At 32.7% G+C, this 14318-nt stretch overlaps 1 protein-coding gene across 1 annotated transcript; it reads left to right on the forward strand.

The window, feature by feature from the left end:
• Positions 1 to 1439: 1439 nt before the first annotated feature.
• On the forward strand, positions 1440 to 8799 carry LOC106757911 (protein IMPAIRED IN BABA-INDUCED STERILITY 1). Its single transcript, XM_014640765.2, has 9 exons — positions 1440 to 2053; positions 2197 to 2481; positions 3057 to 3374; positions 4086 to 4313; positions 5082 to 5176; positions 6174 to 6261; positions 6375 to 6905; positions 7950 to 8082; positions 8321 to 8799. The coding sequence occupies exons 1-9, from the start codon at positions 1709 to 1711 to the stop codon at positions 8338 to 8340; spliced, it is 2043 nt and encodes a 680-aa protein (XP_014496251.1). The 5' UTR covers positions 1440 to 1708; the 3' UTR covers positions 8341 to 8799.
• Positions 8800 to 14318: the final 5519 nt, after the last annotated feature.

Consider the following 14318-nt stretch of genomic DNA (forward strand, 5'->3'; position numbering starts at 1 on the left):
AATGTTAAAAGTTTGTACAACAGGTCACATATTATTTGGTATTAGTTTTAAAATAAATATAGGTTTGAATTTGCTATAACTACCATAATAATATTTGTATAATAAAATTTCATTATTAAAAATAAATGCACCCCCTCCACCAAACACGCAACAAATAAAAGAGATGATGTAGGTGTTGAACTTTAACACCATTCATTGCTCTGGTTTGTGTTAGAGATTTTAATTTGTGATAATGAAATTGGAATGAGATGAATTAGACTAATTTCCTGTGTGACATGATGGACCCAAACTATTGATTCAGTGCGCTTTAATCTTCCAACCCTAATCACCACCACCCATCACACCCACTTTTGAATTTCCCAAGTCCCACATCTGAAAGCTCCGCGAGTCTTACAAATTATATTTGTTTATAAATTCAATTCCAAGTTGGAGAAATGTGAATGTGAACATGGTGGAAGTTAGACCAATCTGTTCTGCATTTCCAGAGTGGCATCACACGATGAAGAATTTGGTACCATAGAGATGCTTGGCCCACGCTTGTTGGTGTTGTTATTATTGTTTTACCTTTGAAGATGAACCCAGTAATGGGTGGGCCATAAGACTGATGAAAGTAAAGAGGAATTGTCAGAGGTGGAGAGGTTGAAGAAAAGAAGATCTACAAATGTAAAGTCTACACCTCATCCATCATCCCTTTTTCTTTTTTTCTCATCTTTTTCCATAAATAAAATTAAATTACCTATTTCTGAATCTTTCTCTTTCACATCCCCACCATGGCGTGAAGTGGTAAAATCTCTAAATTTAAAATTAAGAAAACCAAAATTAAGAATTAGGAGACAAATCAAGTACCCTTCAAGTCAACACCAACCAGAATATTAATTAATTAAATAATTAATCAATAATTATTTCAGTGAGTTACAGGATCACGTACTCCCCACGCGCTTCACAAAATCCAAAGCCCACAAACACATCACAATTACTGCAAGCCAAGACTCTGCCATGCATGGATTCCTCTTCCCTTGGCCATTTGGGAACAACACAACCAACCAACACAACACCAAAACAAAACACGAATGCAAACAAATTCAGAGAATATAAGGTATTTTTTCAAACACCATTTTTTACACTCAATGGTCCCGCCGTTGATTTAGGCTTTCTCATTTCATATTTTTCTTTTAATTTCTACAAAATTATCGTAAATAATTTAATTGAAAAATACTTTTTTTAAAGTAAAATTATTTTTTTACCTTTGCAATCAACACAATAAAATATAAATGCGTATCCAAATAATATTTACCTGTGATCTTCTAGTAAGATTGCCTACCTATTGTTGGTTAACTTTATCCAATTTTTCTCCATTTTTTTAATGCATATTGAAGCCTCTCTGCTTATAGGTAGCAGTGGATCCACTTTGTAGTGTTTCTATTTATTTATTTTTAAAAATATTTAAAATTTATAATCCTCCTTCCTCATTAAATCTCTTTTCCCTTAGTCTCCCGTAATTGCCGCGGCAGTCAGACTGAGGAACACAAAGCGACACTCGCTTTCTGCGTTTCTCTAATTGCATCGCTTTGTTTTGCTTTGCTCAGCTTCGCTTCGTGTCGCTTTACTTTCTTGCTTTGTTTCTTTTTTTCTTCGCACCTGTATAAAAGACGCGTAGCGTAGACTGCGTGTGGCAATTTGAATTGGGTTGAGGATCCGACCCGGATCCATGGGGTGTGTCAGCTCGAAGCAGGCGGTGTCAGTGACGCCGGCGATTGACCACTCGGGCGCGTTTCGGAGCAATGCTGCGGTTCTGGGCGAGTCGGAGCGCAAGGAGAAGAAGAGGAGTAAGAAGAGGACCGAGTCGGGGGGAGCGAGTCTGAGCGAGGTCGGTGAGTCGGGGAGAACGAGTTCCAATTGCGAATCGTTGAGCTTCAGGTTGGGGAACCTTCACAAGTACGTGCAGGGAGAACACGTGGCCGCCGGCTGGCCAGCGTGGCTCAGCGCCGTCGCCGGCGAAGCCATTCACGGCTGGGTCCCCCTCTGCGCCGATGCCTTCGAAAAACTCGAGAAGGTGAACCGTCACCAAATAAACAGAAGTTAAACTAACCTTGTTGTTAATTTATTATTACTATTATAATTATTCTAATAATAAGTATTATTATTAAGATGATGATGATGATGAAGTAATCGATTGGAGGTTGTTGATTTTGACAGATAGGGCAGGGAACGTATAGCAGTGTGTTTCGGGCGAGGGAGCTTGAGACGGGGAAGATAGTGGCATTGAAGAAGGTGCGGTTCGACAATTTCGAACCGGAGAGTGTGCGGTTCATGGCGCGTGAGATATTGATTCTGCGACGCCTTGATCATCCCAATATAATAAAGCTTGAGGGCTTGATTACTTCGAGGCTGTCCTGTAGCATTTACCTCGTCTTTGAGTACATGGAGCATGACATCACAGGGCTCTTGTCTTCCCCTGATATCAAATTCACTGAACCACAGGTAATAAACTAATCATATTTTCAAAGAAACAGAGAAACAGGTTTCTTTTGTGCGTCTCGTTTCTATCTCATATCCACCTGTGAATACGGCCAAAAGAATATATATGTATACATTTATATAAGCAGGGGTAATTATGATTATGACTCTATCAATTAGTTTTTCGGTTAAGTCAAAATCTAAAATTCTTAGATTGCAGCAGAGTTTATTTTGGAAACTGTTGCTAAATTTATTGGTCGTTGTCAGATCACTCGTAGTTATGATGTTCACTTTTACAAATTTAACTGTTCAAGCCGTTTAATCTTTAAAATGAGGATGTACGATGGAGATTCTATATTGATTAGTGATATAAATAGAAGACAACTTTTACCCCATGAACTAGTTTTAACAGTTGAGTAATATTAATTTAGAACAGAATGAAACTTTACTTTTAACTAAAGTACCAAAAGTAACTAGGATACTTTATTCAAGTTTTTTTTAGAAATAGCAAGACAAGTAATTAATGTATTGTTGTGGGGGTGTGATATGATTTATGATTCTATTGTTGAATGGGTGGAATGATTTTGTTGTGTGAGCAGATTAAGTGCTACATGAAGCAGTTGTTGGCTGGTCTTGAGCACTGTCACTTGCGGGGAGTCATGCATAGGGATATTAAGGGGTCGAATCTTTTGGTAAATAATGAAGGGGTTTTGAAGGTAGCGGATTTTGGGTTGGCGAATTATGTCAATTCTGGGCATAGGCAACCTCTGACTAGTCGTGTTGTTACCTTGTGGTACCGGCCGCCAGAGCTTTTGCTTGGTTCGACGGACTATGGTCCGGCCGTGGATCTCTGGAGTGTTGGTTGTGTGTTTGCGGAGCTGCTTGTCGGGAAGCCTATACTTCAGGGGAGAACGGAGGTATTAGCCTTACCACAATGCATGATTTGCCCTGTTATGGTGCATGTTAATGTAGTGAAGTTGTTACATTTTTGTTAGAAAAAAATGGCTAATCTATTGATATGAGTCAAAGGTAAATCTTAAATATCTTTGATTTGATAATGTACATGAATGAAGAAATTTGATAATGTCTCAACACATAAGGAAGCAACTGATATGGAAATGTTGCTGTAACTTTTGATATCCTCTTTCTTCCTATGATAAAGGTTCCATTTTGCTTTTTCAGAATAGAGATGTTTTTATTCTCCAACATGCCTTCATGTTTACATGGAAGAAGCTTTTATAATTCCATATTTTTGCCGTCAAATATTTAACAGAGCTGAAGTTTAGTTCCCATACCTATTGCAAGAGGTTGCACTGCACTGCAATCCGTCAATAGGCTCATTTAGAATTTGCTATCATTGCGTGCTCTGTAGTTTAGTGTTTCCATCATTCTATATTTCAAAAGGTAAAGTGGAGAATGTACTCAAACTAAAGAATATGTATGATACCTATTGGCATTAATCTTCAGAAAAGGAAGCGATTCAATATGACAATCCTCCTTAAAATGTTAGACTGGATGCTAATCAGTTTTGTGGTTAATAAATGAATCAGCTGGAAATGAAAATTCTGACACTGTTTGATTCGTTATTTTGGAACTCTTCTAAATTCATTTTTTTGTTACGTATGCAGGTTGAACAATTGCACAAAATTTTTAAGCTCTGTGGCTCACCACCTGATGAATACTGGAAAAAGACTAAACTTCCTCATGCAACGTTATTTAAGCCACAACAACCATATGATAGTTGCCTTCGACAATCCTTTAAAGATTTGCCAGCGGCCAGTGTACATCTGCTACAAACTCTTCTTTCTGTAGAACCATACAAACGTGGGAATGCTACATCTGCTCTTTCATCAGAGGTAGGTTAATTTTGTATTTGTTGGAAAACCCTGAAATACATTATGGTTAATTGGAAATACTCAGCATATTTGTTTAGGCAAGCTTTCTTATTTTATTTCCTTTTTCCTTAGATAATGGGCCAGTTTGTTTGCATTTTTTAAGGTGTTTATTTAATCAAATAGACAAATTTATGCTTTTCTTGAGTTTGTTTCATTTGTTTATTTTAAAAATAAACAGTTTTCTGCTTATTTTAACAAGCGCATTCTATCTTCATATTAAGTATGTGATTATTTTAAAAATCACTTACTTAAAAATCACCTATTTAAGGTGCAAACAGACCCAATTACAAAATATCATTTTTTTTTTCGTTTTGCTTCTTATTTTCAAATATTTGTAGGAAACCCTGAACACAAGGATTTTGTTTGCATTATTTCCTGTAAAAATCTTTGAAATCAAGAAACATGGTGAAAATAATCCGACATTCTTCTGAATTAGTTATGAAAACAAAAAATAAAAATAGATTTTGTTTTTTAAACCAAACAGACCTTGATTTATGTATAGCATTAGTTATGCATAGCATTAAGCTTTCTTGCATTATGTATTGATTTCTCTTGCCAATTTTTTTGGTAGATATCCATCATGTGAATCAATTCGTTTTTATGACATTAGTCCTAGATACAAAGCCATTCATCATTTATTTGCAAAATATATGACTATGTGAGTCATTGAAATATGATAAGCACTCTATCTCAAACTCTATTCTGATACAACGACCTTACCACTTTCAGTATTTCAAAACAAAACCTTATGCGTGTGACCCATCAACCTTGCCGATATACCCACCTAGCAAGGAAATCGATGCAAAACACAGGGAAGAGTCAAGGTGAGGCTGATATTCATTGCACATTTTATGCAGAGTTATTCGAAAGTATGCTTTAGTTGTTACATATTCAACTGATGTCTCAGGATTACCTCTTATTTGGCTGGTGAAAATAAGAGAATGCTTGCATATGCTTTTTACCTGGTTTTAACCAATCTGAGAGAGAACGTTTGTTTTAGTTTGAAAACTTGACCAGGGTCTAGTTTTGGCCTCAGGGAGAGATTAGGTATGGTGTTTATTAATACTCCACGGATCATTTGAATGCACATACTTGTGCAGTAAATTTACACTATGCTATCAAAGAACGAAGTAAACAACGTAGTGTTTTTGTTGTAAGAATAACATGAACTCATGGAGGACTAATGCCTGTTCCTACTTCCAAATGAGAGGGAATAATCCTTACTGTTTTATAGCCTCCTTCTTCTCTTCAACTTCTAGATTTTTCCATGGATTATTTATTGGGATATGTTTTTGAGGAGAACCTAGGCACCAGAGTAACGGAGCTAGAAAAATATCTGTTGTGATGTCCACACTTAATGATTTATGAAAATACAAAAAAAAAAATTAAAACGTAAGAATGTTCAAGAAGTTCAATTTGTCAACATTAAGCATTCACAAAAAAAATAAATAAAAAATTGAAGTCGATAAAATCCGGGTAGCCAATAGATTTTTCTTTAGGTTGCCAACTATGTTTATCTTAATTAGGCTCAAATGTTTTGTATAAACGTCATAATTTAGCCCTACCCTCAAAAATAGTCTCTCTGCATGGCCGGGGTAAAACTATTACTTCTAACATCCCCAGACCCCACTAGCTAGGAGCCTAATGCTATGTTGCCTTTTTTATATATATCTTTAAAGGATTTGAAACAGAAAAATTGAGTGAATCAACAGTGTTGAAAAATTAAATCGAACAAAACCTATTCTTCACAAATTCCATTTTCATTAGCATTATTTGTATATTGTTCTTGATTTTTTTCATGAAATTATAATGGACTTTTAGGAAAAAGATTAGTGGACGAGTTCGTGGAACTGAAACAAGAAAACCATCCAGAAAGCCACACGGATTCAGTAAACTAGCCCCAGCAGAGGTCTGTGTTTACTTTCAATTCTGCATTTTAGCATTTCTTCTTATGAGGATGCACATTGATTTACAGTAATGGGCTAATTATCGTAAACTAATTCTCACTTATTGCACTTGCAGGATTTCGCAAGTCAAACTCAGACTTCCCAGAAGGTCAATGGTAGATCTTTCCGCAACCATGAAGAAGAGAAGATTAAAATAGGTGGCAAAACACAGAAGTCATCTAGTGGTAAAGCTGAAGATGCTTCCCATACGAAGAATGCTTCTCAAGGAGATATTCCCCTTTCCGGGCCGTTACAGGTTTCAACATCAAGTGGATTTGCATGGGCAAAAAGCAGAAAAGATGACGCTTCATTTCGATCCCATTGTCGAAATATTTCAAGAGGACATATTTTCAATCCATCAGAACCTTCTACATTAAATTTAAGGAATAATTTGGACACCACAAACCAGGAAAATAAAGAGTTTTGTGGGGGAGGCGTCAATTCTAGGGGCCATCAGCTGCTTGAAATTTCTAAGCTTTCAATGCAGAACCAGTGGAGTAAGTTTGATCGCCCAGATTCATTTGATGCTTCGGATGAGTACCATTCACAAGAACTGTCTATGGCCATATATCACCGAGAAGATTCAGCATCCAAGAGAAATAACCTGGTATGTTGGCCAGATTTTTTATATGGTATTAAATGAGAGATTTCATCTGCTGTGAGATGAAATCTAAGTTAACTCGCTAGCATGTTGAATTTTCTGTGTAGAGATTGTAGTGGTTTACTTTGAGAAAGTCGGAATTAGGAATTTATTATGAAGTAGAGAATTAATTGGAACACTAAAGTATGTAGAGAAGAACGACAATTTTTTATAAATCAATTCAAAGTTTAATGGTTAATTAAAACAAATAAAAATTATATTAAAACAATATAATGTCATAATTTGTAAAGATAAAAAACTAAAAAAAAAATATAAATTTTTAGGTTCTTAACTTTATATATATATATATATATATATATATATATATATATATATATATATATATATATATATATATATAACAGTTTAAATAATGTCTACATAAATTAAAATTATAAAAATTTAAAAATATACATCAATATTAATTAATAGTAACGAGTTTATATAGAGAGTAAAAAAGAAAATGATCAATATTTTTTAATTTTACTTTTTTAAGAAAAAAAAGGTAAATTGTTGCTTATTAATTTTAATTGAATTGTTTTGACTGGTTTTATCGCTTTGATACTAGTTTTAAGCATAATCAATTTTGCACCACCACAATCAAACTAGATAGGAGACCGATTTGTGGTCGAAACGGCCAGTTTGGTCTGGTTTTATGAACCATGGTTGAGATAATGACACTGTTTAAACTTTTACAATTTCTGACTTTTTTTCAGTGAATTAATATATTTTGTTGACATTTTTATGTGTCATAAATTTGGGCTAATAGGGCTTGGGACCGATTTCAATTTTGGAAAGGAGTATATGTTTTGATGTAAAATTGTCGTTTGCATTTCCTATCATATGATCATAAATGAATCAAGAGCTCATACTCTTCAGTTTTGTTAAGAAATTTATTTACCTTACTGTGCTCTGCCCTACCTGTATCAAATTCTTGGACCAAACGTCAACTATGCAATAGTCTCTGACTCCTTGCATTGACGTGAATCTCATTCATTACTATCCTTGCAGAGTTTTCAAGATCAAGGAGAAAGGGTTGAATTTTCTGGGCCCCTACTATCTCAAATGCACACTGTTGATGAGCTCTTGGAAAGGCATGAGCGTCACATCCGGCGAACTGTCCGGAGATCATGGTTTCAGAGAGGTATGACGGGCATATTAAGACAAGCTCATAGCAAAGTCGAAAAGAAGCAATTCGTTGCATTAGTGTTATCTATTTTCTCCCGGACTTTTGTGCTTAGGCTTGAAATAATTGAAAGAATGTTAAACGTACACCACTCTGAAGTTAATCATATATTAGCCATTAAGGAATTTCCTGCCGTATCTCTGAATAAGATTGTTGACATGGCATTTCTTGTTAACTTGTGAGCTCTGGATTGCAGGTAAGAAGGCGAAAAAATAAATGAAGAAATTGCATGGGTGTCTAGAGGCGTAGACCTTGAGATCACATCAAAATGATACAAGGCCTACTGAGAAGCCTATTCTCATTCCCCAAGCACACTCCTTTGATGAATCAGACTTATACAAGGACACTGTCTAGCGGCTTCATCTCGTATATTGAAGCTAAGCTGGGAACTCAACAATTTGAGACGAACACCACTCATCTTTCAATCTACAGAAATCCGGTGACCAATGCAAAGAAAAAGGTTTGAGTTCCCCGTTTCGGGAAATTATAGATAATAATTCGTTTTTGTATGATCTAAACTCTTCCCTCTACAAGCCTTTGCTAATTGTTATCTACATGCAAGTCTCGTCCGGCAATTGTATATATTTCATATGCCGTGACTGACTTCAGAATATAGTCTAGTCACCATTATTCGATCATCTTTTAGGCTTTTAATGAATCACCGTTCCCAATTTATATATATCTAACAAGCAATTTTCTGGAAAGGAAGGTGCCTAGTTTTGCATCATACCATATTCTCCCATTTATATATACTAGTTTTGATCGACTTACTGAAAGATAAAAATGTCAGAGCACTTGTGTGTACATAAATAAGGTAAAACTGTAACTTTTGTCCTTAATTGTAGAACATTGTTAGATTAGTTCTGTTGATTGAAAAAGAATTAGAAGTACTTTGAAGGTATAAATTGATAATCATACTAATTATAAATTAAAAGAATACATTTAACAAAAATACAATTAAATTAAGTCAATAAAATTATACAATAGAGATCTGGACACATGTAATGCATCTATGTTCTCTCACTAGGGTAATAAAAGTGTCCAAATTGTTTGGGACAATATTAAATTTGCGGGTATTTCTTCATTAATTCCCTGATTTCTTTTTGCAAGCTTGGATTCATTTCGGAATAAATTTCTTAGAATATAAAATGGAAATTTCTTTTTTAACAATACTTTTTGACAACGTGCCAGTTTGTGATTGGTCTGTTTTAAATATTTTTTAAATATAAATTCAAATAGATCAATAAAATGATGACACGTGTCCTGTTGTAAAAGAAGTTATCAAAATATCATTCTGCATATAAAAACTGCACTCTTCAAAAGTAGAATCCCAAAACAAATAGAGGTGAGAGAAGAAAGTATTGGGATATGTAAAATGTTAGATCTTTAATTTTGTATGGATCTTCTTCATTAGGGCTATTTAGAGAATTCACTTTCTATCATAATAAATGATATTTGCAAAGATACTAAACTTGTTTTTTCGTAATATCGAGTTTAATACAATGAGTTATGTATTTATTTATATTTTCATCATACATATTAATAGTATTTAAGTATGATCAAAGTTAATCCTGGTGATAAATACAAGTTAAAGATACAAATACAAATCAAAATATAATGAATTTAATTTCCCAAAGTGAATGAAAGATATAAGTAATTACAATACTTGAATAGAAGTAAATAATTATGTGTAAACAGAATAGAGTTTATAGGAACTATAAATAAAGTTTATCCTTTTCACTTCACACCTGGCTTCTATTTTTATATATAAAAATATATTTAAAAAAAAACACCCTTCCAGAAACCTTAATTTCGGAAAGGAAAATAAAATTTTAACACCATTTTTTGACACCATTTTGATACTGTATACGTGTCAAAATGTGGTTGGACGATTTCAAATTAAAAAAACAAACTTTGGTTTTTTTCTTCCAAACATACTCTTATCTCAACTTTTTTAATTTGAAATCGTCCAATCACATTTTGACACGTGTGCAGTGTCAAAATAGTGTTAAAAAATGGTGTTAAAATATCATTTTCCGGGAAGGAAATAATAATCATAAAAGAAACAATTTTTCTTAAAGAAAGATAATTTTTAGTGTTTTCAAATTGTCCAAAAATAAATAAACTATATCAATCATCAACTGAGTATTTGACTAGTTGGAACTAATTAAACCAGTAAATTATCGATTAAACTAATGAGCTACTGATTAAACCATGTGGGTTATATTATATATTTAAGACGATATATTTAAATCAGTTATATATAAAATAAATTTTTTTTTTTTTTTGCTACGGTGGTTGCATTCCCTTTATTTAACTTTGAAAAGGAAGATGATTAAAATGAATGAGATCCTACTTTTTAAGAAATTTCTCCAAATTATGTGTACGGAGGTCGACACTTTTGCTTGACTGTGACTTGTTTACTAATAAAAATTCAAGGTTGACCTAAATTTCTTTTGCAAGTTTGAGTTGTCATAATATTTTTAATAATTATTTCGTAATAAAATCTATTAGATAAAACATGTCTCTAACTACTTCAGTTCTAAAACTATAGTTCTTTGAAAAAAAATAGTTTTGTTTGAAAAATAATTATTTTATAAATTCAATATAATATTTGCCATATTTTTGTAATAATTTTCAAACGTATATCTACTAAAGTATTAATTGGAGGGATCATTAATATGAATATTTTAGTTTAGAAATGAAATAATTATTGTTTTTTTTAGTAGATGTGGAATATCTGAAACAAATATAGTTTTTGGAAGGGAAGGGATAAGCTAATTAGATTAAGTATTTGAATAATATTTTTACAGAGAAGTATTTAAATAAACCAAAAATTATGTAGATTCAAAATATTAAATTAGAATTTAATACATATGGCATGTATTACTTAACTCCTCTAGTAGGCTTATTTATTTCAGTGGGTTAACTTCGAGGTAATAAGTGAAATTGCATATTCTTTCTAGTTATTTTAAGAAGACATGTTCCCTCTTATAGTGAAAGACATTATTGATAAACCATAAATATTATTAAATTAGTTAAATAATTAATTTATTCGTTAGGCTAAGTATAAGAGTGTTGTTACATGTTTTACATAGTCAAAGAGATATTATTAAAGAGACTTCAATTTTATGGAATCTTTTAACCTTTACTATCGTTAATTATTTTTCCTTTTTCTTTTTGGTATTCATTCTTCGCAAGGTATACGATTTGTTTATGTAGAAACTAAAGTCATTTATGTATCAACAAAGTAATTAATATGAAAAATAAATCTAAACCTAGATTATTGTTGTATTTATAGCATAATCTAATACTTGAGTGTCTTTATGTAAATGAGTCTAGTGTGAGTCCAATGACATAATAATCCATTTATCGAAGGTGATGGTTAGCTAATTTTGACTAAGTTATACAATGTGTGGTTCATCATTATCTTTGACAAGCGGCGCATGGAAATTACAGAAAGCATGTAACTTATAACTAGCAATAGTCGATTACCGATAGACAACATGAAATCTTGATAGGCGATACACACTTGGTAAAATGCACACGGTCCTCAACAGGCAAAGCTTAGCCTTCGGTAGGTAGCAATCGACTTGTGACATATGATACTCAGCGAATAACGCTTAACCTTGACAGGTAGTACTCGACCATTGGCATATGGATCCTAATCTTTGGAAAATGGTACTTGGCTTCTAGGATGTAGCTCTTGACCCTCAGTATGCAATTCTATACCTTTGGGAGGTGGTACCTGACCTTTAATATGTAACTTTGTACCTGTTGAAGGTGGTACCCGACCATCGACAGGTGACACTCAATCTTTTAGTAGATAACATTTAATTATTAGTGAAAAACATTCGGCTCTTAGCAAGCAACATCCAAGATGTATTGTATACTAAATTGTCTTAAGAAGAGATTAATGTTGACAAGACTAAAAGATATTCTACTATACGGAGTAAATTACCTAATATTGAAATGAGATTACCACGTCAAATAACTACATCACAACTTGAGACTATTAATAATAAATATGAAAATTAACTACATGTATTTCTAACTAATATATTAAAAAAGAAATAATATCTAACTATTCAAATGAAATGAAAAATATTTCTTTTTTTCTTAAATACATTATTACGTTCTTTAAATATTGTTACAATTTTTTCTTTTTATTTATGATTTTGCTTTTAAAACTCATGAATTAAATGAATATTTCAGAAACAGTGCAAATTTCTAAGTTTAAACAAATTATCACATCCACGTTTTCATAAATAATTTGATCAACGCATTTATTTTTGATTAAATATCTTTGAAAGTCTTTATTTATGTGAGATTTTTCCAATTAGATCCTGTCTTATCAGTTTCGCCAATATAGTCATTTATAATGGAAAATTGACTCAATTGGGTCTCGACAGTTAAATTAGCTTAACGAGGTTAAATTTTTTATGACCTGTGATATTAACGTGGACAGTTTTTTAAATGTGGCATTGAGAGACCATTATACGTGGCATTTGATAGAAGAAACATTTTAAAATTTGGGTTTCGAAAACTCCACCACTGCCGCGCACCTCGAACACCTCCACTGTCATCCCCAACTTCCCCTTCCTCCCTTCTGTCGCTCCTTGCATTCTCACCGTGATTTATGATTCTGTTTTTTCTTTGCAGGTTTCATATGGTTTAATGGAGAAGAAAATAGATGATGATGAGTTTGGTTGCGGCGCAAAGAGCTTGAGCGTTGGTTACGTTGGCCATGGTGGCGATTTGCCCTCACGGTACTGGAGGGAAGGAGATGAATTAAAGCAAACATGGCAGAGTCACGATTTTCATTTTGTGGTTACTTGATTGCGGGTTGATGGCGCATGAGGAAGATGGTGGTGGTTTTGAGGCGCGATTGAGTTCTCTGATGATGGTTCTGGGTGGTGCTTGACTGTAATGGAAGATGACTTTTTGTTTAAAATGTTTTAATCAAGATGTTAAAATGTTTTTAAATTCCACGTAGAGCTCTTGAATGCCATGTTTAAAAAACTTATCACGTCAACCTCCCACTTCATCAAAAACTTAACCCTGTTAAGCCAATTTAACAACAGTGGTCCAATTAACTTAAATTGGCATTTTTTAGGACTAAATTGGGGATTCTAATAAAACGGTGATCAAACTGGAAAAAACCTACAAAAATAGGAACAATTAAAGGGGGTTTAACCTTTACTTTTTTACATAAACCATTATATAAATAAATATTAATTATAAAAAAAATAAAATGTCATAAGAAAATATAAAAACTATAAACAAAAAGAAAACGAGAGAGAATGTTGATGAAAAAATACACAATTATAATACATTCAATTTGAAGAATTATATTTCTACAATATATAATGTTATATCTTTACGATGAAGTTCTTCTCTCATATTTAGTGTGGAAATTCAAATTTGAAATTGAAAAACTCCTAATGGATCTTTTTTAAGAAAGATTTCTTAAAGAAGAAAAATACAAGTACTTAACTAATAACCTTAAAAAACAAGAAAAAAATGGTTTTTTTTTTATAAGAGTAACTTAATTATCATTCAATTCAAAGTTAGTGTTATATGAGACAATGAGTTTTTTATGTTGTTACATAGTTCTTCTTGCACTTATGTTCCAATAAATGTGGACTAAAAGTCCAAAAGTGAGACTTCCAAGCCTAACTAGTGCTAAAAGTCCAAAAAAAGTGAGATTTTTCAAATAGTTATTAAGAAATTACACATGAATTTGACATCTCTATTTCTACCATATACATATATAGTTTTAGGTAGACCATATAATCTAACAACTTCTTTAAGAAACCCTTTTAAGATATAACTAACATAATTTATTTTGTCTCATGATATGAAATAAACTATTTTACTAAAATGGGCTACCACGACAAAGATAAAATGAAATCTCCCTATTGGATTCTCAAGAGACCAAGCCCAAAATTCACACTAGTGTCAACTTAAGGGGTGCTAGCACTTTAGTGTTCCCTTATGTTAAAAAGTTACTTATGGTAATAAGGCTTCTTGAAAGTGAATTTCTTGAATTTGAACAATTACAAAGAGAGAATCTATTCCATACTGAATGTAATGTTTTTGAAAACATTTATTCTTTAATTGTGGATAATGACTTACTCACACAAAAAGCAATATACCAATAAATTCTAATTCATCAAACTAATATAAAATTA

Source organism: Vigna radiata, chromosome 3 (genome assembly GCF_000741045.1).
Source record: "Vigna radiata var. radiata cultivar VC1973A chromosome 3, Vradiata_ver6, whole genome shotgun sequence".
In the NCBI taxonomy this organism is placed as follows: Eukaryota; Viridiplantae; Streptophyta; class Magnoliopsida; order Fabales; family Fabaceae; genus Vigna; species Vigna radiata.

Coding starts and splice junctions, on each gene's coding strand:
- LOC106757911 (XM_014640765.2), top strand. CDS start 1,709: ATGGGGTGTGTCAGCTCGAAGCAGGCGGTGTCAGTGACGCCGGCGATT. Junction 4,314..5,081: donor CATCTGCTCTTTCATCAGAG/GTAGGTTAATTT, acceptor TACCACTTTCAG/TATTTCAAAACAAAACCTTA. Junction 6,262..6,374: donor GTAAACTAGCCCCAGCAGAG/GTCTGTGTTTAC, acceptor TTGCACTTGCAG/GATTTCGCAAGTCAAACTCA.